Raw genomic sequence first — 23,632 nt, forward strand, 5'->3', positions numbered from 1 at the left:
ATGACTGCCCTGTCTGAAGGAGGAAGAGAGGGACGCAAGCTGGGCCATGACATTTGCCTTCAGAGACAGAGAACATGATCTAGAATGGTTTATTTAGTGGTACAAAGACAGCCATAGCGATTAGGAAAATGTAAGGCTAGTAAACATCTACCTTTATAGAAAGATGTGAATTTTATTCCAGGGTATCTTGCACCACATCCGAATGCCTAAGTGTAGATAATGCAATTTGAAATGAAAGGAAGACAAAGAAAACTCTGCAGTGGGATTCTGGGATTCCAAGGTGTCTATTCTCACACCAGAAACTTGCTTTGAAAATATCTGAACACAGAACAGGGGGTATTTCAATGGTAAAAATGTGTCATCTTATGCAGCTAAAATTAATTTTTGTCAGGATTGATTTAGTTCCTTCGTTTTGCAATAATTCTCCAAATTCCCACTTTATTCTAATGATTCTTTTCAGAAAGCCGACAGGTATCTTCCATGGGCTTGCAAGTAACTTTCCAGAAATATAATAAAGAAAAAACAGGATTAAACTCTGTTCTGAGAAATCTGGTTGTTTTTTCCTTCTTCTGGTCATTTAAAATGTTTTACATGCTACATTATATGAAGAAATCCAATTAGACAATCACTAATTACCTCGCGTGGGTTGCATCTTGGATGTTGAGTGGCTAGGTAACAGGCTGGCCTCATGGAAGGAAAATGGCTGTTACTTCTCTAAAACTTGCACTTTCAGTGAATAAACAGAAAACTTCAAATTTACATCTCTTCTATACATACCGTGTTTAGAAAGGATTAATTTTGTTTGTTTTTCATATAATCTTCCTTAAACTAACTGATGGCTAGAAAATTGTTTTGATGCAATCAAGGATTTTCCTCTGCTAAATCACTCCCCCAGTAAGAAAAGCGGCTGCAGGGCAGCCAGGCTGTGAAGCAAGGGCAATTTATTGGGAGGGACTGGTGGAGAAGAGTTGCTTTTGGACTGTGTACTGTTGGACTGTAATAGCAAACTCACATGATTGTGCTAGACTAAGTTTCCTGCAATTGTCAGCTACAAACAGGCCTGTCATTTTAACAATAGACTTACGAACATCATGCTGTAAGAAATAGTTCTACATGGAATTTGCCTTTGTAGTTCTGGTACAAAATTTCTAGGTACTCCTCAAGTTTCAAGTAATAAATCCTAACAAATGAGGCGAGCTGTAGAGTTCAGTAAGGAACGATCGTCACCTTCAAATGATTTTTACATGCTGCAGTTTACATGATGCTATGGTCCTTTTCTTTTATGCCTATATCTACCTGCATTGCAACTTGCACAAGGCTGCACTAGACTCAGACTGAATTTTTGCAGTGGGATGGGCTGCTTTTACCAGCTACAGGTTAAGACGTTGGCAGGCTAACAAAGCTATGAGGGAAATTAAGAGGCAAATAAAGCTCATGTACTGTTCACATCCTTTGCTCTACAATTATGATTGGTATCTTTCAGGAATTAGTGACTGAAACTTAGAGTTGAAGACACTGTCACTACAAACTTGCACTGTCACAAGATCCCAAACAGTAACATCACAGAGGCCAAAACAAAGCGATGTTGTTACTAAGGTCAGTAATCAACAGCACCACAATGTGCAGATCAGCCTTAGCACGGGTGGAGCGTGTGGCACCCGTTCACGTTTGGGACAGGATGTTTCAGGTTTAATTCACAACGCCTCTATGGCAACATGAAACTGCCCATAGTTGTGTACCCCCTCCTTGCTTTACTTGTAAGGCAAAAGTGCTTGTTTTGCCATAAAACTTGTATTTATTTAAAATTAATAGAGGAGTGTACTAATTCTGGATGCTCCTTGCTGTTCATCCCAGTTAGTATAAGCAGGTTGTTGATTCGTGTAACAAAACAACTCTGTGTGATTGGCACTTTTTTTAAAAAAAAAAATCATGTAACTGGTAACAAACATGTAAAACAATGATTTTTGGTACAAGCAGATGTTAAACTGATACTCCTATTGTTATTCTGCACCTCTAGCACTGAGTCTAAAAATCAGTAAAAACCCACCCCACAACAACCACCAGCAAAACATCTAGTACTTTTACAGTTTCTATTTCAAAGGCTTTGTTGCATTTGTTTACAAAAATGGCACTACTTCTACTCTTTTTTCATTACTTCAAATCAGTCTTCTAGAAGCCTGGCAGTTTTACAGCTTGCTACTAATTGCAGCCCTCTGTCTGCTCTGCTCGCGAATGGCTGTTAACTGCATTTACTGTGATTATGAACAGCTTCCACACAAGATACATTCATACAGCTTTTTTTTTTTTTCCCTCATAGAATTAAAGATGAATTCTGGCCTCTAAAAACTTTTGCTAAACTAAAAACAAAGCTAACTCCACAGTTACTCTTAAACAAGAGCAGGTTTCAGGGTTTAAGCAAAATTCTAAATCCAAACATGTCTTCAGACATTACTGTGGCTATGCCCCCATTAAGTCTTAGTAAACAAATGAGTCTCAAAGCATACCTTAAAGATCAACAAATTTATACTAGCTTGGGCCACAGAGAAGATGCTGAGGGCTGATTCCATAATGAAAAACCCCAGGCAGGCAACATCTTTTTAAACTGTCACACACTTTATACTAATTCATTTCCAATGAAGGAGTTCAGATGAGAAACAGGACAACTTTTACCCCTAGCTGTGCCTCCCCATACTTGCAGAAATGAAGAGAATTTACCCATATTCAAATCAGCATTTCTAGACAAAACCACCAAGACTGCCTCATGTACATGGGTCAGGTGAAGCAGAGTCTACCCCACAAAACACTTTGCTATCCATGAGCATAACCAGCTGCATGTATTAATATTTCGTTAAATTTCCAGTAGCAATCTCTCTGTAAAATTGTTTTCTCTCATTGACCATGCTGTAGCAACAGGAATTTCAGTCACATTTGGAGAAAGAGGCAGCTGTTTCCAAGCAACTGGAGAGAGGGAGAACATCCTGTCAGGTCAAAACAACAGTTGGTCTGAGGACCAGCACAGCTAGAAACAATTTTGCTGCTTCTTTCTGAGGAAAAGACTGTTTTAAACTCAAAGTAAGTAGCTTGCATTTTCACATTTACATACAGGTCTTCATTTATCCAGTCACATTTACAGTCAAATTTTCTACAGGCCCAAACCACTTAGAGATGCCCAGCCTTTAACCAATGAAAACTGTACTATGAAAATAGGTCTTAGTCTTTCTGTATTACTATATCATAAAATGAACTACTACAGATTGTTACACATTTTAATTAAAACTTGCCTCAGAAAAATCCTCTAAAGATGCTAGTCACTCATCATATGCTGCGCTAAAATAGCTCAAAACAAATGCCATCATTTACATTTTCTTGGAGATACAGATCTTTCACTTTCCATCACAGGCAAAAAGATTTTTTCCTAAGAGCTTGCTTCTGTACAAAACATCCTTTTCAGATATTAATTAGGGGGGAAAAGTTGCAGCACCATTAAAGGTCCATTACATGAAACTACTATACTTTAAATAGGCTTTTGAAAGTACATTTTAAATAAGACTAAAAATCGTAGGTTAAAAATATTATTCAAAGGGTGTTTTCCTAAGTTTTGAAGAAATCACGATACTTGTTCAGGTTTAGATGCTGAAAGAATCCAGGTCAACACCAAGGAAAGCCTGCTGTGATTCTGATTTCACCTTCTGGAGGGGCTACTGAAGTTCTTTATGCAAATTTAATGTGATTGAAAACAGACACAAGTTTCAAGCCCTCCGATTCCTGACTTACTTTTTTATTTCAGGTGTTTGTAATGAAAGTTATTTTTGGAACTTTTTTACAAAAATAAAGGGTGCTGCGAGAAACTACAGCTCCAATTCAGCAGATTGTGCTCTCACCTGTGTCTCTGGGATGCTGCTTCCAACAACAGCTTCACAGTTTAGAAGGCACGATTAATGAGAAACGGTAATATGGCCAGATAAAAGATGGAAATGCAAACAAGGAGATTCTATGAGTATTTCATATAGCAGAGATTAAAGGATAAATGCGTAGTTCTTGTGGCATATAAAGATGCTGTATTCTCCCAAGGCCAGGTGGGAAGGCAGTGTTTTGACTCTTGTTTTGTGCCAACAGTGGGAACGCCTATTTCAGAACCGAAGGCAGAGTCCTCTGGTGGTTAAATGAAACAGTAGGAGCTAATTATTCCCCACTCCCAGTCCAGTCCCTGCCTTCTTGCAGAGAATGGAAATTCTCTGCTTGTTTTCCTCTTTACACCTACAAGCAAATTTGATGCTGTGCAAGTAAAAAGTGACAAGGCAATTCATAATATTACATACAGCAAGAGGGAAAGGAAGCGAAAGAATGGTAAGAGAGATCAGCTGTTCATCTGAGAAACGGGTGAGGAACTGCTGGTTAGGAACAGACTTAAGGAGGCAAGGCGTGTAGCAAAAGAAAAAGAATTGAGCGTATACACACTTGATCACCAGGTTGTTTAAGGAACCACCACTGTAATGGCTGAGAAATATGAAAATATTTTTCTAATCCAAAACACCGGCCCTTACTACTTTTCCCACTAATTCTTTGAATAAACAAGGAGTTTGCTTGTACCAACTGGAACGAAAGATGGAGAAAATAAATACTGCATATTAAAGATAAAGTAAATATAACCTGACAGCTCCCTCCAATAAAGTGAAAGGAAAGTAAACAAAGCAGGAGGCGCAATCCTCTTAAGCAAAGATCCATACCAGCAAAGTTTTTGGCTGTTACTGCTAGTAACAATTGTTACTAGTAAGAAACCACCCACGAGTCTGAGTTCGTAGTTTATTTACCTGTATCTACATATACCTACATGAGGGTTTCTACTCACCGAAGTTATATACTGTCTCTTTACAACATACCATAAATTGATCTTTGAAATTCAATTCTCAGTGAAATTCATTATGTGTTTTGAAAGTCTCTCATCTGCTAAAGCATTCAGCTACTGCAAAGCTATTACCAGATTTGTCAGTTCCTCTTAAACAGGAATATTATCTTCAGGACTATAGAACTGTAGCTAAGTTATCTTTAAGGTGAAGACCATTACTAGAATAACGAGGTTTTTTCCCCTCAAAAAAGGGACATATAGTTCTCAGCCTACAAGTTTACAGAGTAACTTACTATAGTTATCTTAGAAAATAATTTCTGTGTTTACTTGTCAATATCATTTCAGAATTGCAAAACACAGATTTACATGTTCAGCTGCTAGTAATTACGCTTAGAGAAAATAATAGTTACCAACACTGATTTCTTTGTTGTGGTTTTGAACACTTCCTTTCTTTGATATTTTGGGTTATTTTCTTGTCGATTAGCTCCCCCTCCTTTAGTAAGTCTACATGCTTGATATAAATAGGAGTACACAAAGAAGAGATCACATTAATTCAGTCTTCTAATAGTATTTACCTGAAATACACACTATAAAGTTCCTTATAATGGTACTAGAGCTTTAAACCACGAAGATTTTTCATTCAGAACCCGCATTGCCTTTTTTTCCTCCCCCTTTTATTTTTTCCATTTTCCACTGTTAGACAATGCAACAGGGTTCTTTTCTTCACAGTCATCTTAACTTTTTACCTGTACTGTGGTTGACAGAGTGCTGCAGCCTTTGGGTTACCATAACCACAGAACATGTTCTGGCTTTAGAAAACTGTTTCCAGGAATAAATAACTGCTTCCTGGAATAAAAACCAGCTTGTAAGCATTTCTACTCATTTTGAGTTTAAACAGAAGCTGTTCCTATTTCATACAGCTTTTCTTTGTATTTTTTCGCTTGTGTTCTTCAGCCTTCATTTGCGTTCTTCTATGACAATATGCCTTTCCTCAGCTCCCACACCAGTACTAGTTATCTCCTTTCACCTGAGCAGTAAATAATTAATTGGAGACCTCCGGCTGCCTGGAGAAAGATGGAAACGAACCCGTTTTTCCAGCCCACTCTCAGCAGGTCGGCTTGAGGAGAGGGCAAGTAGCAAGTGTGTACAGAGTGGGGGCACACCATCACCTCAATTAATTCTAAAACGCCCAAAATACTGAGGAGGAAGGCACCAGAAATCCAATCTATTACGTAACAAGAACAGCAGCCAGTACCCCAGAAGCGGGAAATTTGTACGAGGGTGTTAATCACACTCCCAGAAGGTGAATTAACGAATTTTACAGAACAGGGAGGGAAAACTACCACCAATTACCACGGCTGCCGTAAAATTACGCTTTAGTGACCAAAAACCCGCGATACCTGACGGAAAGAAGCCGCCCGCTGAGAGCGCCTCTCCCCTCAGGAAGGGGCAAGGGGCGGCCGCCTGCGCTCCGCTCAGGCGCCGCCGGGCTAGGCCGCCCCCCTCCGACGGAAGGCAGCTCCTCCCCCGGCACGTACCGGCGGTGACGCCACGCGCGGGAATTCTAGACCGTTCCAGGGCCGTGACGTAGGGCGGCGTCATTCCAGAAGATTCGGCCGGTGCCCGTATAAAGCCCGCGGAAGAGGCGGGGCGACGGCTATCAGCGAGTGTGCGGCCGTGGCGGGGAGGCTGCGGCGGTGAGCGTGGCCCGGCTGGGCCTCTGTGGGGTGCTGGGGCGGCGGTGCAAGGTGGGGGGTGTGATGGTGTAGTGCGGCCTAACGCGGCGCGTCCTCCCGCAGGGCACCATGGTGAAGGAGACGGAGTACTACGACATCCTGCAGGTGAAGCCTAATGCCTCCTCCGAGGAGATCAAGCGCGCCTACCGCAAGCTGGCGCTGAAGTACCACCCCGACAAGAACCCCAGCGAGGGCGAGCGGGTACGCGGGGGGCCGGGGAGGCGGCTGCGCTCCCGGCGGCGGGCTGGGGCCGGGGCCTGCGCCGGGCGGGCCTCAAGATGGGTGACTGCGGCCTGGGCTGGCGTGGGGCACGTACCGGTGGCCGCTGCTATGCAAAGGCGGAAAAGCCCTGTTTTTGTTGTGTTTTAAAACTCTGTTTTGTCTGGAGGAGAGAGATAATGTCCTTTTTGCAGCCATTAAATAAAGGCTCCCGTTTGAAAGACGTGGGGGTGGTAGCGGGCCTGATGGCCTAGCTGTGGCAGGAGGGGGTGCCCTGGCTCCTCTTTTTGGAGGCCGTTCCTATCGGTCTCACCATAGTTCCCAACGAGAGCTCCTTCTTGTAGAGATGCTGGCTAAAACTGGCAAAGCTGAAGGGATTTCTGGTGTCCTGGTGGCCATCGTGCTGTGTCAGATGTTGTAAATGACAGTGGTGGATCCAGCTGCCAGCACGGCTGGGCGTGCTGGGGTTGCTGTGGATCCAGTTGTGCTCCTGAACAGGATGAGTTTTCTTCAGAGAAATTGCTAATGCAGATACATAAGGTAACTATCTAGAGGAAATCATTGGGCTGCACAGGGGTGGACTGTTGACAACAAAGCCATCTTACCTGCTGTTAGCAGAGCCCCACTCAACTCTCCATGTTGCCTAGGAACATAAATGAGCACCACAGTTGGAGAACTGCTGAAAACTTGATTGATAGGATTGCCTATCTAAAAGCTGCTCAGATAATACCTTAACATAAGAATAGAATATTTGTGTATGTAGTATGCTGATTTACGAAATTCAAGCTTGCTAAATAATAACAGAATCAAAGGTAACCTTTTCTGCCTTTATTTTTGGCCTGTTCTTTTACTTACACCACTTTACCTGGTCACAAATAAATCATGTTTAATTTGGAAGCAGTCATTTGAGTAACAGAAAATTGTGTTTTAAAATTTACTTAGTCATCTTAGTAACAGGGAATCCTTGATAGCTATTTTAAAATGCTTAATTTTTTGATAAAGTGGATGTTTTGATTTGTATCTTAAGTTCTTTTATTTGTGATGAGTAAGCAACACCAGTGTCTGGTCACTTAAATCTCCTTAGTTCTAGCTGGGTGTAGCAGCTCAGCAGGCATGAAGGATCCCTCTGTACCTCTAGAATGACTGGTGCTGCTGTGGCCATTGAATGTCTTGGGACCTCAAGGCCGTGGGGATAGTATCATATCCCTTTCTAAATGGATTTTTTAGAGGTGTATAATGGTTGCAACTACCACAGTCATCAAAGTGTAGTTTGCATATGCTTGTAACTTGGATGTGACTCTGAATTGAGCCCACTTGTAACGTGGGAGGAGGGGGGAGAGGGAGAAAAGGGGTGGCTTTCCTGGACGAAAGTGTACTATTATAGTCTATTACACATTTGCTTAGGGAGTTTACTCCTTTAGGAAAAACATAAATGCTACAAGAGAGTGTTACAGTGGCTAAATCTGAAGATGGAGTTGCATATGAGAGGGTTACTTTTCCTCTTGGTCATAGTTGTTCAGAGCTTCTTTTTTCTTTTTAGTTTAAGCTCATATCCCAGGCATATGAAGTTCTGTCGGACCCAAAGAAAAGGGACCTCTATGACCAGGGTGGGGAGCAGGCTATTAAAGAAGGAGGCCTGAGTGGCGGCAGCTTCTCTTCACCCATGGACATCTTTGACATGTTCTTTGGTGGTGGAGGCCGAATGAATAGAGAGAGAAGAGGTACACAGTTCTAAACAAGTTCTAGAAACTCTAACCATGCACTTAAGCATAAAACACCTGTGCTATGGTACTGCTGTTCTGCTAAGTGCACATAGTGTGGATATTACTCATTGCAACAATAGATCACGTAAACTATGATTATTTTTTTTAGTTACTCTAGCATTAAGTTTCTAATAAAGTAGATGGCATGACATAATCATAGCAATCTTTCTGATGAGTTGTGTTTATTTTTTGTTAAAGTGGGTGTGGGTAATCTGTAGGGGAGGGGGAACCATTGGTAGGTTAGAGAGAGCAGTTGAATTTAGACCTGGTTTAAGTTACCTTCTTTCCCAGATCTGTGCCTCACTTGCTCATATGCTTTGGGCAACTTGCTTCAAAGGACACCATCAACTTAAACTTAAGTAATGTTAAATATCACAAAAATATTTGGGAGGAATCATGTGAAACTGAGTACAGAGTGCTGCCAAAAGCACAGTCTGATTTTTGTCTTTTTCTATGCCCAATGTCTTTTAAAGGAGCAAGTAGTAACTTGCTGTAAAATGTTTGAAATTAGGCTATGAAGTGGCATGGAGCTTTATAGGTAGACATAATAGCAACCTGTAAATTGACTAGATCTGAAGCTGGTAGTGTCCTTGCATCTTGCTGTTTTAGTTAAACTTATAAAATTAGGGGTAGGAGCAGGGGTAGGGTGGCTTTAATGATGCTTTGCTTAATTACAGCTAAACCTTATGTTCTGACATAAGTGGGTGCAGCTCAGTGGAAGCTGATGGAACTGCACATGTTTTTAAGGGGGGTGAGCTGTGTTCAAAGTCTGGAATGAACTTTATATTTCTTCAGTGAGACTGCATGTATGAACAAGTTTAGAAGCTTCTAAATAAACATTTGTCCTTATAATAGCTGAATCGGAATCGGAATTAATCTTTCTCCCTTTTTTTTTTGAAGGTAAAAATGTTGTGCACCAGTTAGGTGTATCTCTAGAAGACTTATATAATGGTATTACAAGGAAACTGGCACTGCAAAAAAATGTTATTTGTGCAAAGTGTGAAGGTAAAAAAAGTAGTGGTTTCAAACCCCTTTTACTCCGAGCTTTTTCTTTTTCTCTTTTTTTAAAAGAACATTGGGAGGGGGCTGGGAGTAAAGTGTAGGGAATTTTTAATTTTATTATTTATGCTTATCCAAGAATAAGACTCTATTAAACATAGTGGTATAAAGTTATTCTTCTAATGGCAGATTTAAACTCGCTGCGAATTGTAGTTAAGGGTACCTAAAGTAAAACTATCTTAATCTGGAACTTGAATAAGTGGCTGTTTTGTTAAACTTTTTTTTAATTGCTGTGGGTGGAAGTCTAGCTTGTATTACGTAACTCATTTTGCAGCTATTAAGTATCCATAATGACTGGTCTTCTTTGAGGTAGATCTTAATGAGGTCTTGTATCTTAGTACTTTATTAAATATTTAGCAAGCAGATTCTTTCCAAAGTATTAATGGAATGTCTAGGTATTGAAGTTGGTGTGCTGATAGTTCCTTGAAAACCAAGATGTATTGGGAGGTGAAGCAGAGGCTAATAAAATAAGCTGTGCATAGAAAACTTCACTTTCTTTTGCTTACAGAAACTTCTAACTTTTGGGGCATGTTTTGGGATGGAAAATAAATTCCAGTTACATTGGAAATACATTACTGCCTGACTGATGTAGAGTAGCTTTTTTTTTTTTCCTGAGTCTGAGATCAGATTTAACTCTTTTTTTTTTTCCTTTATTTTTTCTTTTGTCAAAGGTTATGGCGGAAAGAAAGGGGCAATAGAAAAGTGCCCTGTGTGTAAAGGAAGAGGAATGCAAGTTATAGTTCAGCAGATTGGACCTGGCATGGTACAACAAATCCAAACTGTGTGTCCAGAATGCAAAGGCCAAGGTGAAAGGATAAATCCGAAGGACAGGTGTGACAACTGCAATGGCTGTAAGGTTGTGAGAGAGAAAAAGATCATAGAAGTTCATGTTGATAAAGGTAAGAACTGGATATTGGTTCTGTGTCCCTAATCATGGTCTATAGCTCTGCAGAGAATAAATGGGTTTCTTGTCTCCAGGTATGAAAGACGGTCAGAAGATAGTATTTCATGGAGAAGGTGACCAGGAACCTGATCTGGAACCTGGTGATGTTATAATTGTGCTTGATCAAAAGGATCACAGTGTCTTCCAGAGGCGAGGGCATGACTTAATCACAAAAATGAGAATTCAACTCTCGGAGGCTTTATGTGGTTTCAGAAAGACCATTGAAACTCTGGATAACAGAGTTCTTGTCATATCATCTAGGCCAGGTAGGTCTTAAGAGCTCTAATGGTGTATGTTAACTGCTTGCCTGTTTCATTGTCCCTGGACTGGGGGGTCTTCTGGGGGTTTGGTTTGGGTTTTTTTTAACCAGTTGATGCAACAGATTCGAACTACACTTGCAGTCATTTAATTTAGTTCGTTCTTCGTTGTTCCTGTAACCCCTTCTAAAACATTACATGCAGAATTATAGCTAAAGCTGCCAAATGTTTCTTAATAAATTTCAGCCTCGGGTGGATAGCCAGGAGAACATTCAGGAGGGCAGAAACTTCAGCTGTACTGGATTATTGTGCTAAGAGAAGCTGGTTGTCTTACAGTGGAGGAAATAATGGCCTTACTTCTGCATAGCTTTATTTTGGTACTTCTCAGTCTGCAGCATTTTCTATGAGCTGCTTAGTGCTCTCCCTCAGGTGCTGTGGGAACACTGTGTATAACCCTGATTTTCATGGTTATGAAATGTCTGTCCTGTAAGCTTACTTACAGCTCTTCTCTCTGTGTAGGTGAAGTGATAAAACACGGTGACCTGAAGTGTATCTACAATGAAGGGATGCCTATCTACAAATCTCCAATGGACAAAGGCAGCTTAATTATACAATTTTTGGTAAGTTGACTGCTTTTTTGTAGCAAAGAGATTCATGTTGGCATCAGGAGTAACTAATCATGAAAATAAAAATATAAAATTGCAGGTCCAGTTCCCAGAGCACTACTGGCTCCCAAGGGAGAAACTGTGTCTGCTGGAGGCTTTGCTTCCTCCACGAGAAGACGTTATGGTTACAGACGAGATGGATCAGGTAGACCTTGAAGATTTTGATCCAAATGAGCAAGCCTACCGTAACAGTGGTGGAGAAGCATATGAAGAAGATGAGGAGGGTCCAAGAACAGGAGTACAATGTCAGACATCTTAAAGCAAGGTGGAATGGATGCCATCTAAAAATGTAAATTTTCACAATGAAAACTGCATGGCTGTAAGAGCCACTGCTTGTGGGTTTTGTGTTCAGCAAATTGAGTTGCTGCGCTGTCAGTATCACCTTTTTGTAACTAATTTATATTGTGTTCTTGTAGTCTTTATATATAAAGCAAATGTCACACAGCTGAGAACCAACTGAGTTGGTATACATTTTCCTTTGCTGTGAAGGTTCTCAATTTATTTCACCTATGCTATTTATATAAGACTTTGGCAATATTGATAGAGGTTAAGTGGAGTGTCTTATGTAAATACTTTCATACTGGAAAATTAATTTCATAGAATAAAACATAGCAGAAATAACTTCTAATAAATAGAACTCTTCACACTTTATCATGCTTCTCTTGTACTTTCTAAGCCACTCTAAAACTCCCTTTATTTTAAGTAAGTTTCTACTGTCTCATAGTCAAGGCTGTTCTCTACGTTTAACTTCGTGTTAGCTGCAACACTAGTACCTGTCCCACTTTGCATTTCAAAAGCATTTTGTGCATGCCCCCTTTCTTGCATAATAACACTCTTCCCCCTGCTCTTTTGTTGTATTAGAGTAGCATTCCTCCAGCTGCTTAGCTCTATGTAACTAAGGGTTATAAGGTATCCTTCTACTGGGTATAGAGTGTAGCCTACCTCCTTCCAACTTACATATGGGTGAGTCCTTCCAAATAAAATTTAATCTTTCAGAAGCTCAAGCTCTGTATTTCAGCCTTCCCTGTAAAGGGCTTTTACTTTGTCCTAGATGTTGTGTACTTGAGCTTTAACGAAGATGAATAAACCGAAGCCACATGCATTAGGGCTACTGCTGCTGTTTTATACAGTGACAAGATACCATAGCAAAGTGATCACATTAAAGCTTTTTTTCCTTTCACCTGTTTGTATTAAGTCAGGGTTGGAAACAGCTAGCACCCTTCAGTGAAATTAAACCATGATGAATGAGCTACATGTCACCCTACAATTGCCAGAACAGGTGTTCAACTTAAGTGACCCTATTGCATTCACTGGGACAATGCCAAGATGAGCACAGGCTCTCATTTCCCGTGCATACAACACCCAGCCTCAGTCGCTCTTCCTTTTCCCAAAATAAGCTGCTGTTAACCTTGGTCAATGCTTCCCAGCTCCAGTCTATTTCTGTATAAAGGCAGGGGCGATTAACTGAGCGGTTACTTCACCCATGACTCCATATTTCCAAAAATACATTCTTCCAAGGATTAGACACAAGTTACTTACATCTGTAGCTTTTATTTTAAAAAAAGTAAAGCTTTCTCTCATGCTAAACAAAATCAAAATTACATATAAACATATCTGATTTTGCAGATCAGCAATACTAAAATGCTTTTATCATATTAAAAAAAATTACATAGAAGGACAGTAATATTCCTCAAAACTGCCCCAAGAGTTAACCAAAGGATCTGAGTCAAGATGTTTAAACTGGACAGTCATAAATATGAATTTCTTGGTCATCTCCAACAGATACAATTTTGGACCCACTTCCATTGTATTTCACTCCCCAGACCTGCAATTAGAACATAGAAACGGTTATTATCAGCAGGAGACTAAGAAAAAATGCCTTCATAGCTGTTGTATTTATTGACTACAACAAGCAGAAGAGGGAGGATTACTTAAGATCACCTTATTAGAACTGGTCCAATTATGGCTCCTGCTTTAACAGCAGATGAGGCTGATGAACCAGAGAGACACTGCCATCTAGTAGCCCGACAAGTTCTTAATTCTTCTACTGACAGTGAATTACACAATCTAAAGACACTTGAAAAAGGCTGGAAAGTACTTGCCCCAGTTTGCATAAATCAAATCTAATGTTTTCACTCTCATCCCTCCTGTCTTCCTTTCTGAGAAGACTATTTTACAGTGCTTTCAGGAAAGTAAGAGAAGTATTTCTCATGCAGATGGACACATCATGACAAACTGAAGAATGATCCAGTTTATCCTTGGGCTAGTCTAAGGCTCGGAGCCATTTACTTAGTGCAAACCTTGAAAGAATTCAGGTCAGTCCTCTGACTTAAGCCTAGGACAGTTCTAAAAACTCTTCAGCAACCCCCATTTCCATCATCAGGATGACCCCAGGAAAAGTGAAGGCTACCCAGTGCATTAGCATGGGATTGCAAAATGGCTAGATTGACAACAGCACCTTTTGGGGCATCCTATACATTGTTTTGCATTAATACCTAAAAACCAGCCTTCCAAAGAACTGATACATCTTCACCTTCCACAAACTTAGAAGATCATAGACGACAGCTAAAACAACACTGGAAATCCAATTCTGCTCAGTATTTCAATCCTAAAACCCCCATAGCTCTAGATAATTGAAAAGAAGGTTACCAGAAAAAATGTACTGTGTGAGAAAGAGCCCAAGTAAAATCTGAAAGAATTTCCTCTGTTAATTCTTCCTCTGTGATCCATTAAAAAATAGCATTGTTCTATTTAATACCTAACATGTGGAAAAAGAGTAACTTGGTAGACTTCCTCTTCCCTCAAGGGTAGCCATCATTCAGAAAAAAATAAAATTAAAAAATAGGGTTTCAAGGCTGCTTTCAAGCATCTTTTTAGATAATTCCATCCTTTTAAAAAAGTATATTTTCACCACTTAACGCAGGCACATGCTGTGTAAGATACAGAAATAACTAACACCATAGACAAAGATAGAATATACAGCCTGGAAAGAATCCTTTTGGCCACTCAGGATTGCCCTTATTTGGACCTGAAAAAATTAATTACTTGGAAGAGATCAACTTACACGCTTGGGATATTAATTCAATATTAAGTGCCAAATAATTACGAACAACAGCAAGTCCAACCCCAAAGCTATAGCACCAACTTGAAGCACGAATGTACACGACTACAGTTCTCCTGTGAATGCAATGACCCAGGTAAAGCAATAATAGACATACCTGATCTTGGTGGTCAATGAAAGTATGAACACAGGTTCTCGTCCCAGCATCCCAGACTTTTACACTTTTATCAGATGAACTGAAAGAAAAATAGTATTCATCAATGTTTAAATTAACTATTTCAGCATCTGCAACATGAAAATTAGGACTCCTGTTTTAGCTAGAAAATTCTTTAAAGTTCCTTCGATTAAGAAACTCCTGTTACATATACTGGGTCCCCAACTGCCTGAGCTGCTTTAAGAGTGAACACTGAAGTTCAACTATATTAATGTACTATTACGCTAGGTTGTACTTCTTAATTCAACAGCAATTTTTCAGCTTTTTAGAATCAAATTGCCCTTCTCTTACATGTCCTTTACTTGTAGGGAACTACACTGCAGTGAGATGACTTACATTATAAAATGCTATTCACTGCAACTGTCTGTAATTGCAATGTATGTTATTCCATTATAGATTCCATTGTAATTTGTACACATTTACCTTTTATGATTAATTCCCCTTTATAAATATGTATTTTTTCAGTAAGCATAAACAAGTTAAAAATCCTCAATACCTGGAAACAAAATGGGTATCATCAGGACAAAATGCTACATTTAATACCCAGGATCCATGACCACTTAATGTACCAGCCAAGTTTGCATGTTGCCTGTGGAAAGAACAAATTTTAGAAAACATAGAACTTCAACATTTCATTTGTGAATTCCATGGAAAAAGCAACAGGAATATTCTCTAGCTAGTGCAGTCAGGAATGCAAGGTGATGGAAGGTGACTGCTGGACATTTGTTCATCCAGGCTGAACTGCTGTTACAACAGATTCTGGTTTTCCATTTCAAATGGGTAACATACAAAAAAGTCACCAAGAAAATACATTGGTGGACAAAACAAGTTTCACCACAAAGAAGGCAAAGTAATGCAGGTTTAGGGGAGTGAAGATTAGTGAAGCCGAGCTTTTTCCTCCCCAGGGTCTTCCAGGTTTTTGCACAATGCAACAGAAATAGGTTATAAACATAATTTCTTGGGTACAGAACAGATGTTTAAGATGGGTAAACACACAGGCCAGATATACAAAACAATTAGCCTGTTGCCTACAAGGCCAGATATGAGGAAAGTAATTTGTTTTCAAGCTAAAGCTGTCATCCATCTATGCACTTTTTAAAAACTATCTAAGGGTGTAGTATTTTAATATTTATTACATAAAGAAGTCACCAAAAGCTGAAGGGAATTATGGACAGCAGAGGGTTTGATACATTTTTTACAGTATCAGTCTCTCTGAATATTTATTTTCCTGTTAGCGTGTCTTGCAAAATAACGACTTACACATCGTAAATTTTGATATAGCCATCATCTGAAGCAGTTACAAGTAACTGAGAATCCGGAGAAAACGTCAGTGAACGAATAGGCATCGCGTGACCTGAAATTCAAAGTTATATATGGCTTAGAATGTAGCTAACTCCGCTTACTAATGACAGTGCTAAGAAGCTACACCAGAACAGAATTCCTGCATTCCCCGATAAAAGAAAGCAACCTCTGAAGAGGGTTTCTCTCCACGCCACTACAGGCTTCTTCGCATAACATAAACTGGAAACTGAGAGTGATTCTAAACTTTGAGTGTTAAGGCATGTCCACTGCAACAGAAAAGTATCTTATTTTTTCAGCTGTGGATCTTTATTAGAAATAATAAAGTATGTAATATTTTCTAATATGATTTCATATTGTTTTAAGTAGTTGAGTTTTTTAATTAACTATAAAACTGGACAGAAACTACGTGGACATTAAAAGCCCATTCATCTGTTAGAAAAATGCATGTCTTATAAAAAGTTCAGTTATTGTTTAAAACATGAATAAATTGCTATAAAACTAATACCATAGCAAAAAGAAGTGTCATACACGTGGCAGGACACATTTGGCTTAGCTTCATTCCCTTGTACTGCACTGAATACAAGAACGAACTGCAAGTTCAGAATTTAGTTAAGCATTACTGATGTCCTTTGAGATAGGCATTTATGATGCAAGCCTGAGTTTACAGTTTGTCTCTAATATTTTAAGTGGTTTAAGTTACAGCACACTAACTAAATGCTGTCTAATGGACAGAAACATCAACTCGTTTATGCCATGGCTGTTGCATCTTATTCTGACTTGCGTTATATCCTTTAATTTTGTTGAGGAATGAAGCCAAAACTTGGGTATTGCAAATACACGAACCATTACCTTCTAGCGTATGCAGAAGTTTTCCAGTTGCAATATCAAAAATATTGATAATGCCATCTATCGCTCCACTGGCTAAGTATTTTCCATCTGGACTCTGTAATAAAACACAAAAAGTATGCATTTAACAACTATATGCATTTATGCCTGTACCTCCCTGATATTCTCTTGGCAAATTGTCACAAATGCGATCTATGCAAGATACCCGGGCTCCAAAAATACCAAAGACTTCCAGCTGACTTATTCAGAATGTGCGAATAAGCAAGATCAAAGAAAATTTTCCATATATGCAGGGGGAGAATGTCACTCAGTTTATATTTAGAACTATCAAAGTATAGCTGTCATTTAGTATTATGTAGAGATAAACTGATAGATTGAAACAGAAATACCCCATTTACAACATATTACAGCAATACCAATTTCACATAAGAAATTATCAATTGAGCTTCTTACATATGCAATGCTAAGGATGAACTTTCCTCTGGTGTCCAGAGAATATTCTTTCTTTCCGGTTTCAACACCAAAAATATTTACTTTTCCCACGTGACTTCCTGTTGCAAGGTACTGGGAATCAGGTGAAAAAGCCAGGGACCAAGCATCAACTGTATTAAAAAGAAAAAAAAAAATCATAAAAGTTAACTTTCTTCTGTGTAATTAATGGAGCATAGCTTGAGCCATTTATTTCCACCTAGTGAAAGATTACATTTTCTAATAAAACCTTGAGTTTATTAGTCCCTCCTGTAACAATAAATTTAGAATTTAAGACTGCATGAGTTAGGTCTTAAATTTTTACTTTTCTCCTGGTACTGATAGATATTAAACCAGTAAAAGAAAGCAACACCAGTATCTAGCAAAGCATAGAAGATGCAGGAGAAACGCAGATATATGAATGTAACACAGCAACATTCGTTCAACAGAATTTAAAAAAACCATACCTTTTTATAGTAGTACAATGTATTTATCTGGCAAAATGTAATTAACAGGTTTTTTTTCCTATAAGCTTAATACTAATTACCTAAAACACTGCATGACTGTTCTTAAATTAGGGACTGCTGGTGGACCAATGAAATATTTGGAATTAGATTTTAGGCCCTGAATTCCAACTTGGAAGATGCAACATTGATCCAGGCTTCAGCTTTACTGTGCTTTGACTTGCTCCCTCAGGCTTGGATGTACTGCATAAATAAGCATCACATATACATCTCAAATTCAACGCAGTGCTTACAAAGAAAGCTCAGACCTTCTTTGTAAATCACTTTGAATAAGCATTTGAATTATTTTTTAAAATATCCTTTTATCAATACATCTGTAAGAGCAAGCTGGTTTCCATTCCATGTATCTGACAAAACCTATGTAGTGTGAAAAAATAAGTGCAAAATTGTCTGATACTACTTTATGTTGAGTTCATAAAAATCACTTAGATTTTTGCAAACGAACACCAAAACCCAACAAACTAGTCATTTCATATACCCTAATAATACACTATGCAGTATTTGCTATCCAGAGTAAGCAGACTTCTTATGCAGAGACAGATTAACACTGATACCTTACCAGGGCCAGCATCTATTGACTTGATCTGTTTGCCAGTTTCTAAATCCCAAAGGCGAATATGGGCATCGAGGGAGCTGGATGCTGCAATGGAGCCCGTGTGGCTGATATCCACAGACACCACGCCCAGCTGGTGACCCTCCAAAGTCCATTGTAGATCCAATTTTTCATCATTCCTTTTGTTCAAGGGAAAGAAAAGTCTAGTTATTAATAGCTAGGGGTACTTAACCAATCTCCAACCTCAGACAAAACAAAAAAGACAACCCACATTTCTCCATTTCATTCAGCAAAAGGGGAATCAAACTTCACCCATGAAACATGAAGATATCTATGCACAAATTGCTTTCTGTATGTAAGGGAAAGAACCAGCAAATCAATTGTTTACCATGATTCTGCAAAGCATGTACTTCATCTTAAGTTTTTAAGTAGTCCCACTGAAATGTTGATGGCAAATCAATACATGGGTAAGTAGACAGCAGACTGTTAATCTGTCAGCAAAGCATGAAATGCAATGACCAACACTTTTATAATTACAATAGCGCTACTCATGTCATTACAATGAAGCACATACTTAATACTGCTTTGGCTAAAAGATAAAACAATTTCTTTGCAAAAGCATACTTCAGTATCACCTGTATGAGGATTATGAGAATTTTTTCTTCTTAAAATAAAACAGGAAGATGTCATTTCCTCTTTTACTCTATTCCCATTATTCCTTTCACAGTACACATACTTCCAGTGCATTGTTTCACAAAAAGTTATGTTTCTAATTCTTTGATTTAGAAATAACATGAAGTTGTATTATTCTCTGGCAGAGGACATGTAAAATTTGATGTATATTTTCAAAACGGTTCGTGTTCTTTGACAACTAAAGCACGTCAGAATGCTACCACTCCAAAAGAAAGCACTTTTGGAATGAAGATATGCTTGCTCGAGAGAACAGTTCTGTGTGCCAGGCTACCCCTTTCCTGATGCAAATTCTAAAATCCCTGCAGATTATGGAAATTCAAGACTGTTCTTTCTCCATACTGACTACTTCCAAGGCTTAAAACTGGTTAATACGGAGCACTTCACTTACCACTTCCACACCTTCACTAGATCATCCAAAGAACCAGAGATCACTGTTTCAGAACCATCTTTTTTATTTTTTCCCCAGGCAACTGACCAAATGGCATCATCGTGAGCTAAAAGAGAATATAAGCATAGAAATTAAAAATTGTTTCTTTTGATGGAAGACAACTACCAGTTTTGATAATGCTAAAACTGCTGATTGTAATGTTGGCAATAGACCCTTTGCTCCTCAGGTCTCTCAGTGGTCTAAGAGCCTTATCACTGTTTTTATTGTTTCAAAACACATGATGTGTTTTGTTCACCAAAGTCACTGTTGAACAAACAGCATAGCTATTTTTGAGTTATTCAAACTTATACTTAATATAAACATAATCTAGATCACCTCACAAGTATATATGCCATTATCAGCTTTACATCATCCACGGAAGCCGGTATTATTTAATACATGTTAGTGTTTTCTCACCTTGCTCTTGCTTGAAGAGAATACCGTACTGGAAAGAAAGAATAATTAATATTATGTATGAGCAGCCTAAAAAAAATACCAAGCTGGCAATTAGTTTAATTAACGCTGTGTTTTTACTTACCTGTGTGGTCATGTCTTTACGGACGCAATCTTAACAGGAATGCTGTGGAAGGAGAGAACCCATTAGGCTCGGAAATAAGACTCTCGCTCAGAAACACCGCTCTGGAAGGCGAAAACCCGGCAGGCACCGAAGCAAGGCCTGAGGGGAAACCCCGCCTTTTTATCACCCTTCCCTCGCACGGCGAGGAGCGTCCGCCCCGCAAGGGCCCAGCACCCCCGCCGCCGCCGCCTCCCCTCAGCCCGCCGCCGCCTTCGCCCTCCATCGCGGTACCGAGCCGATCCGTGCCGGCCACCGAGCTTCCTGCCCGCCGCCACAACACCCCGCCGCCGCCACAGCCACCGTCGCACGGTAATGACGTCATCTACCAGCGAGAGCGCGGCAGGAGCGCCTCTCCCCGCGGCCCTTCTCTCCGCCGCGGCGGGCGGGAAGCCGCCGGTCTCGCGCTCTCTCCCGCCGCCGCGTGGCTGAGGGGGCTCCCGTCGCCTTAACGGCCGCAACCGCCCTAACAGCCTCCCCCGGCAGCGCCCTCAGGTGTGCCATAGGGCTGGAGGCAGCGGGGTTGATCCCCTCCAGCCTTCACGCGTCGCCCTTCTGGCAGCATTAGTTTTCGCTGTCCAGAAGCCTCTTTTGTCTATGTCTCTTTTTTGTCTAATAGTAATACCCTTGGGTGTTGAGATGGCAGTAATGATGTAAACCGTGGAAAACATGAGGGACTGCGGAGTGCCTTCGAGTCTCAGCAGTGCTGGAAGGGCCTGACTGAAACTTGGAGCTGGGCGCCTTTTGTCAAAGACATGGAGGAATGCCAACCCGCCGGGGGGACTGAGCACAAAATCCACTTCATGCGCTGGGCTGTTGGGTCACTTTATAAAACAGCCGGCTCCCAGGATGCTGGAGTTGCAGTAAAAGTTGAACAGTACTGCCCATTTCTAACGCAGCACAGAAGGCTTCTTTAATTTCATTGGAGTGAGAGGAAGTTTACCTACTAATCATCTGTTTCAGAAAAAAAAAGGTATGAATTTTTCAGAAGCTGAGTTTTTTTCAAGTTGCTGCCTCTACTTGACTTAGAAATGGAAAAAATGTCAGAATTAAAGCTCAGGAGAATAAATCAGACTCCCTGAGGTTTAAAATTAAAGACAAAGGATCAGTGACCTTTCACAGTTTTTAATCAGTCTTTATGTGTACACAAAGCTCTTTGAGATTAAGTAGAGCTTGTCTGAGTGAGCAAAGTAACAACCAAACCAGGAATTCTGAATGTGTCTTAACACAGTTCTGCAGTCAAGAATGAAAATCTGGGTAAAACTCTTACATATAATTACGGAATCCTTAGTTCTGTGATTATTTAGATTGAGCTTTGAGAGGATTTTAAGGCACACTGCTTTAATAAATTGAGTTTCAATAATGCTTGTTTTCTTGTTAGTAATGATGTAATGGTAAGCAGTTTCCAAAAGTAAGACAAATTACTCTATTTCTTACCAGGATTTTCCTAAGAATTCTTCCATTTAAATTGGTGCTTTCACCTTACGTTCAAATGATCAGGTTTTGGTTTTGCAATTCTGTATAGAGTACTGCAGTACTGTAATATAATCTTTGACAGACAAAGTGTTGCTAATGCCTCCAGAATTTTTACATCATGCAAAGTTCTCCTACACACTAGTATTTAGTTTGTACATGGAACACCTTAGACCTTCATGGTTAAAGATTGTTAGTGTTCTCTTGTGAGTGTGGAGTGAGATTGTGGGTTATTTCCTACATCACTTATGCCACAAATCTGTATTTGTTCAAGTGAAAAATGATTAGATGGTGCTTTGTTGCATCAAGAGGATAATCTGAAGAAAACTGTGACACATGTTTGACTTGTAGATAAACTGCCTCCTTGGAATGGTAACTGAGAGTGTGTTTCTATATGTTTGTTCTTGTTCTGGAACACTAGCATGCTTTGTATCTATGGATATTCCAACCGTAATCAGAATAATATTTTATGAGTGCATATGTGTTTAAATGTCAGTTTTTTAAACAATGTTACAAAGGAAAAACCTGATGTATTTAGAAACACTATGCTCACCCTGATACTCTGCTAACACAGAAGAGAATTAGGTCAAGACTTAGAGGTGCCATACAAACATCACATTTCCAGCCCAAAGCTCAGTCGCAGAGAATAAATTGAGAGTAAAACACTTAGTTTCAAAAATAATAGGCTGTGTGCCATTGTGGCCAGCTATTGCAATCACAATTCAGCTCAGCATTCACAGTTCAGCACCTGCCCAACTTTACATGGAAGACGAATGCCAAGTAAGCCTTGATTTATTAAGATCTTGAAGACGCGTGAACCTCCATAAAGTAGCAAGGCTAGATAATTAACTGGGAGCTTCAGCTCTGCAGGAACATGAACACTACAGCATTCACATGTTGTCAGACACGTCAACTCCTGTCCCCCCTCTACGCTAAATAATTCATTTGCTAGTGAGCTTGAGGGGAATGATAGTGGTATTTGAAGTTGTGCGTCGTGTGTGCCAAAGTGGGTAATACATGGATATGTGTTCTTGTGGTTATCAAGGTGGAACGACCTTGTCAGTTTAGGAAAGGGACTGTGTAACATAACTGTACCTGCAGAGGGCTGGATTCAATTATGGGTCCCTTTCAGGGCTGATCCATCAATTTTGGGTTTGATTTTCCATCTTAGGGTTCAGAAATCCACATGCACTGCAGAAACAAAGGGCAACTTTTCACAGAGCTTGGAGTCTGTGTGCAGATTTATACCATCTGCCCGTTGTGGGGCAGCAGCATCAAGATAATCTCCATCTCTTTCCAGTAGCAACGGGCTGGCATTCACAATGAAACATTAATCATTCCGTGTCCTGCTGTGTCTGGGGACTCTGAACAGTTGTGGCAGAAGCAAAGAATCCTCTGCTTGTGTAGCCTGATGTGCCTCTAGGAAACCATTAAGGGACTGTGTCTCTAGGAGTGAATTGGAATGGCATTTGCACTGTTTGCTCATTCATTTCAGGTATCTGTCCCCTCCATCAAGTTCCAGGAAGACAGTTACACACAGTACATATACCTTTTTCTTGAAAGACAGTGTATAAGCATGTATAATGCATCCATCAGCATTGTAGAGCATTAGCATCAGGGTAGTTGAGGCAAAAGCAAGACCCACAGAAAATCGGATTCTAATGAAGTCTACAGTTCCACTTTTGAAACGAGTCCAGTTGCTTGCATGCAGATTTGATAAACTTTCATCTTTAGTTTGTTTTTTTCTGCTCACTTATTTCTTTTTCAGCTGCAGTCCCCTTTCTTTCCTTTTCTTGCAACTTCATATGCTTTTTCACTGATAGATTTGTCTTTGATGGTCCCAAGCAGCTAAACTGGGATGTGGAGTCAAGTATAAATTTTCCTGAAGTTCACAGAGGTTCAGATCAAGGCTTTGCTTTAGACCAATCCCTTGTCTTATTTTTCACAACATCTATTATAAAAGCACTGCATGTTCCAGGTGATGGCACCACACCCAGCCATCAGATTTT

The 23,632-nt window shown here is 39.8% G+C and overlaps 3 protein-coding genes across 8 annotated transcripts in view; 1 reads left to right on the forward strand and 2 right to left on the reverse strand.

The window, feature by feature from the left end:
• Positions 1-6,428, reverse strand: part of ACSBG1 (acyl-CoA synthetase bubblegum family member 1) — a 40,917-nt gene extending 34,489 nt beyond the window's left edge. The window contains exon 1 of one of the 2 annotated variants that reach the window (XM_074600093.1): positions 6,247-6,428. The gene's annotated coding sequence lies outside the window, so the exon portion shown is untranslated. The remainder of the gene's footprint in view (positions 1-6,246) is intronic. The other variant, XM_074600094.1, reaches the window with a different exon arrangement.
• On the forward strand, positions 6,249-12,139 carry DNAJA4 (DnaJ heat shock protein family (Hsp40) member A4). 5 transcript variants are annotated; one of them, XM_074600097.1, is made up of 8 exons: positions 6,249-6,543; positions 6,646-6,783; positions 8,342-8,522; positions 9,465-9,569; positions 10,295-10,522; positions 10,602-10,832; positions 11,343-11,443; positions 11,529-12,139. In XM_074600097.1, exons 2-8 carry the CDS (start codon positions 6,652-6,654, stop codon positions 11,745-11,747), a joined length of 1,197 nt encoding a protein of 398 aa, XP_074456198.1. In that variant the 5' UTR covers positions 6,249-6,543; positions 6,646-6,651; the 3' UTR covers positions 11,748-12,139. The 5 variants fall into 5 exon arrangements, with proteins under 5 accessions (XP_074456198.1, XP_074456202.1, XP_074456201.1 ...); XM_074600101.1 differs by lacking the exon at positions 8,342-8,522 and having other exon boundaries at positions 6,279-6,543; XM_074600098.1 differs by lacking the exon at positions 6,249-6,543 and having other exon boundaries at positions 6,550-6,783.
• An 884-nt stretch (positions 12,140-13,023) lies between these two features.
• SKIC8 (SKI8 subunit of superkiller complex) lies at positions 13,024-20,533 on the reverse strand. The gene is made up of 11 exons (XM_074600104.1): positions 20,385-20,533; positions 20,115-20,156; positions 19,994-20,021; positions 19,538-19,643; positions 18,463-18,635; positions 17,365-17,513; positions 16,915-17,008; positions 16,024-16,117; positions 15,260-15,352; positions 14,707-14,785; positions 13,024-13,313 (listed from the first exon to the last, which is right to left on the reverse strand). Exons 2-11 carry the CDS (start codon positions 20,124-20,126, stop codon positions 13,224-13,226), a joined length of 918 nt encoding a protein of 305 aa, XP_074456205.1. The 5' UTR covers positions 20,127-20,156; positions 20,385-20,533; the 3' UTR covers positions 13,024-13,223.
• Positions 20,534-23,632: the final 3,099 nt, after the last annotated feature.

The sequence above is a fragment of the Larus michahellis genome, chromosome 9, assembly GCF_964199755.1.
Source record: "Larus michahellis chromosome 9, bLarMic1.1, whole genome shotgun sequence".
NCBI classification, from domain to species: domain Eukaryota; kingdom Metazoa; phylum Chordata; class Aves; order Charadriiformes; family Laridae; genus Larus; species Larus michahellis.

Bases quoted from the DNA above. Each gene is read 5' to 3' on its own strand.
- DNAJA4 (XM_074600097.1), top strand. From the start codon at position 6,652: ATGGTGAAGGAGACGGAGTACTACGACATCCTGCAGGTGAAGCCTAAT. The intron at 6,784-8,341 runs GTACGCGGGGGG...TTTTCTTTTTAG, and splicing joins ACCCCAGCGAGGGCGAGCGG to TTTAAGCTCATATCCCAGGC. The intron at 10,523-10,601 runs GTAAGAACTGGA...TCTTGTCTCCAG, and splicing joins AGAAGTTCATGTTGATAAAG to GTATGAAAGACGGTCAGAAG.
- SKIC8 (XM_074600104.1), bottom strand. The intron at 15,353-16,023 runs GTAAGTCGTTAT...TTCTTTCCACAG, and splicing joins TATATCAAAATTTACGATGT to GCAACATGCAAACTTGGCTG. The intron at 13,314-14,706 runs GTATGTCTATTA...TTCTAATTGCAG, and splicing joins TCATTGACCACCAAGATCAG to GTCTGGGGAGTGAAATACAA.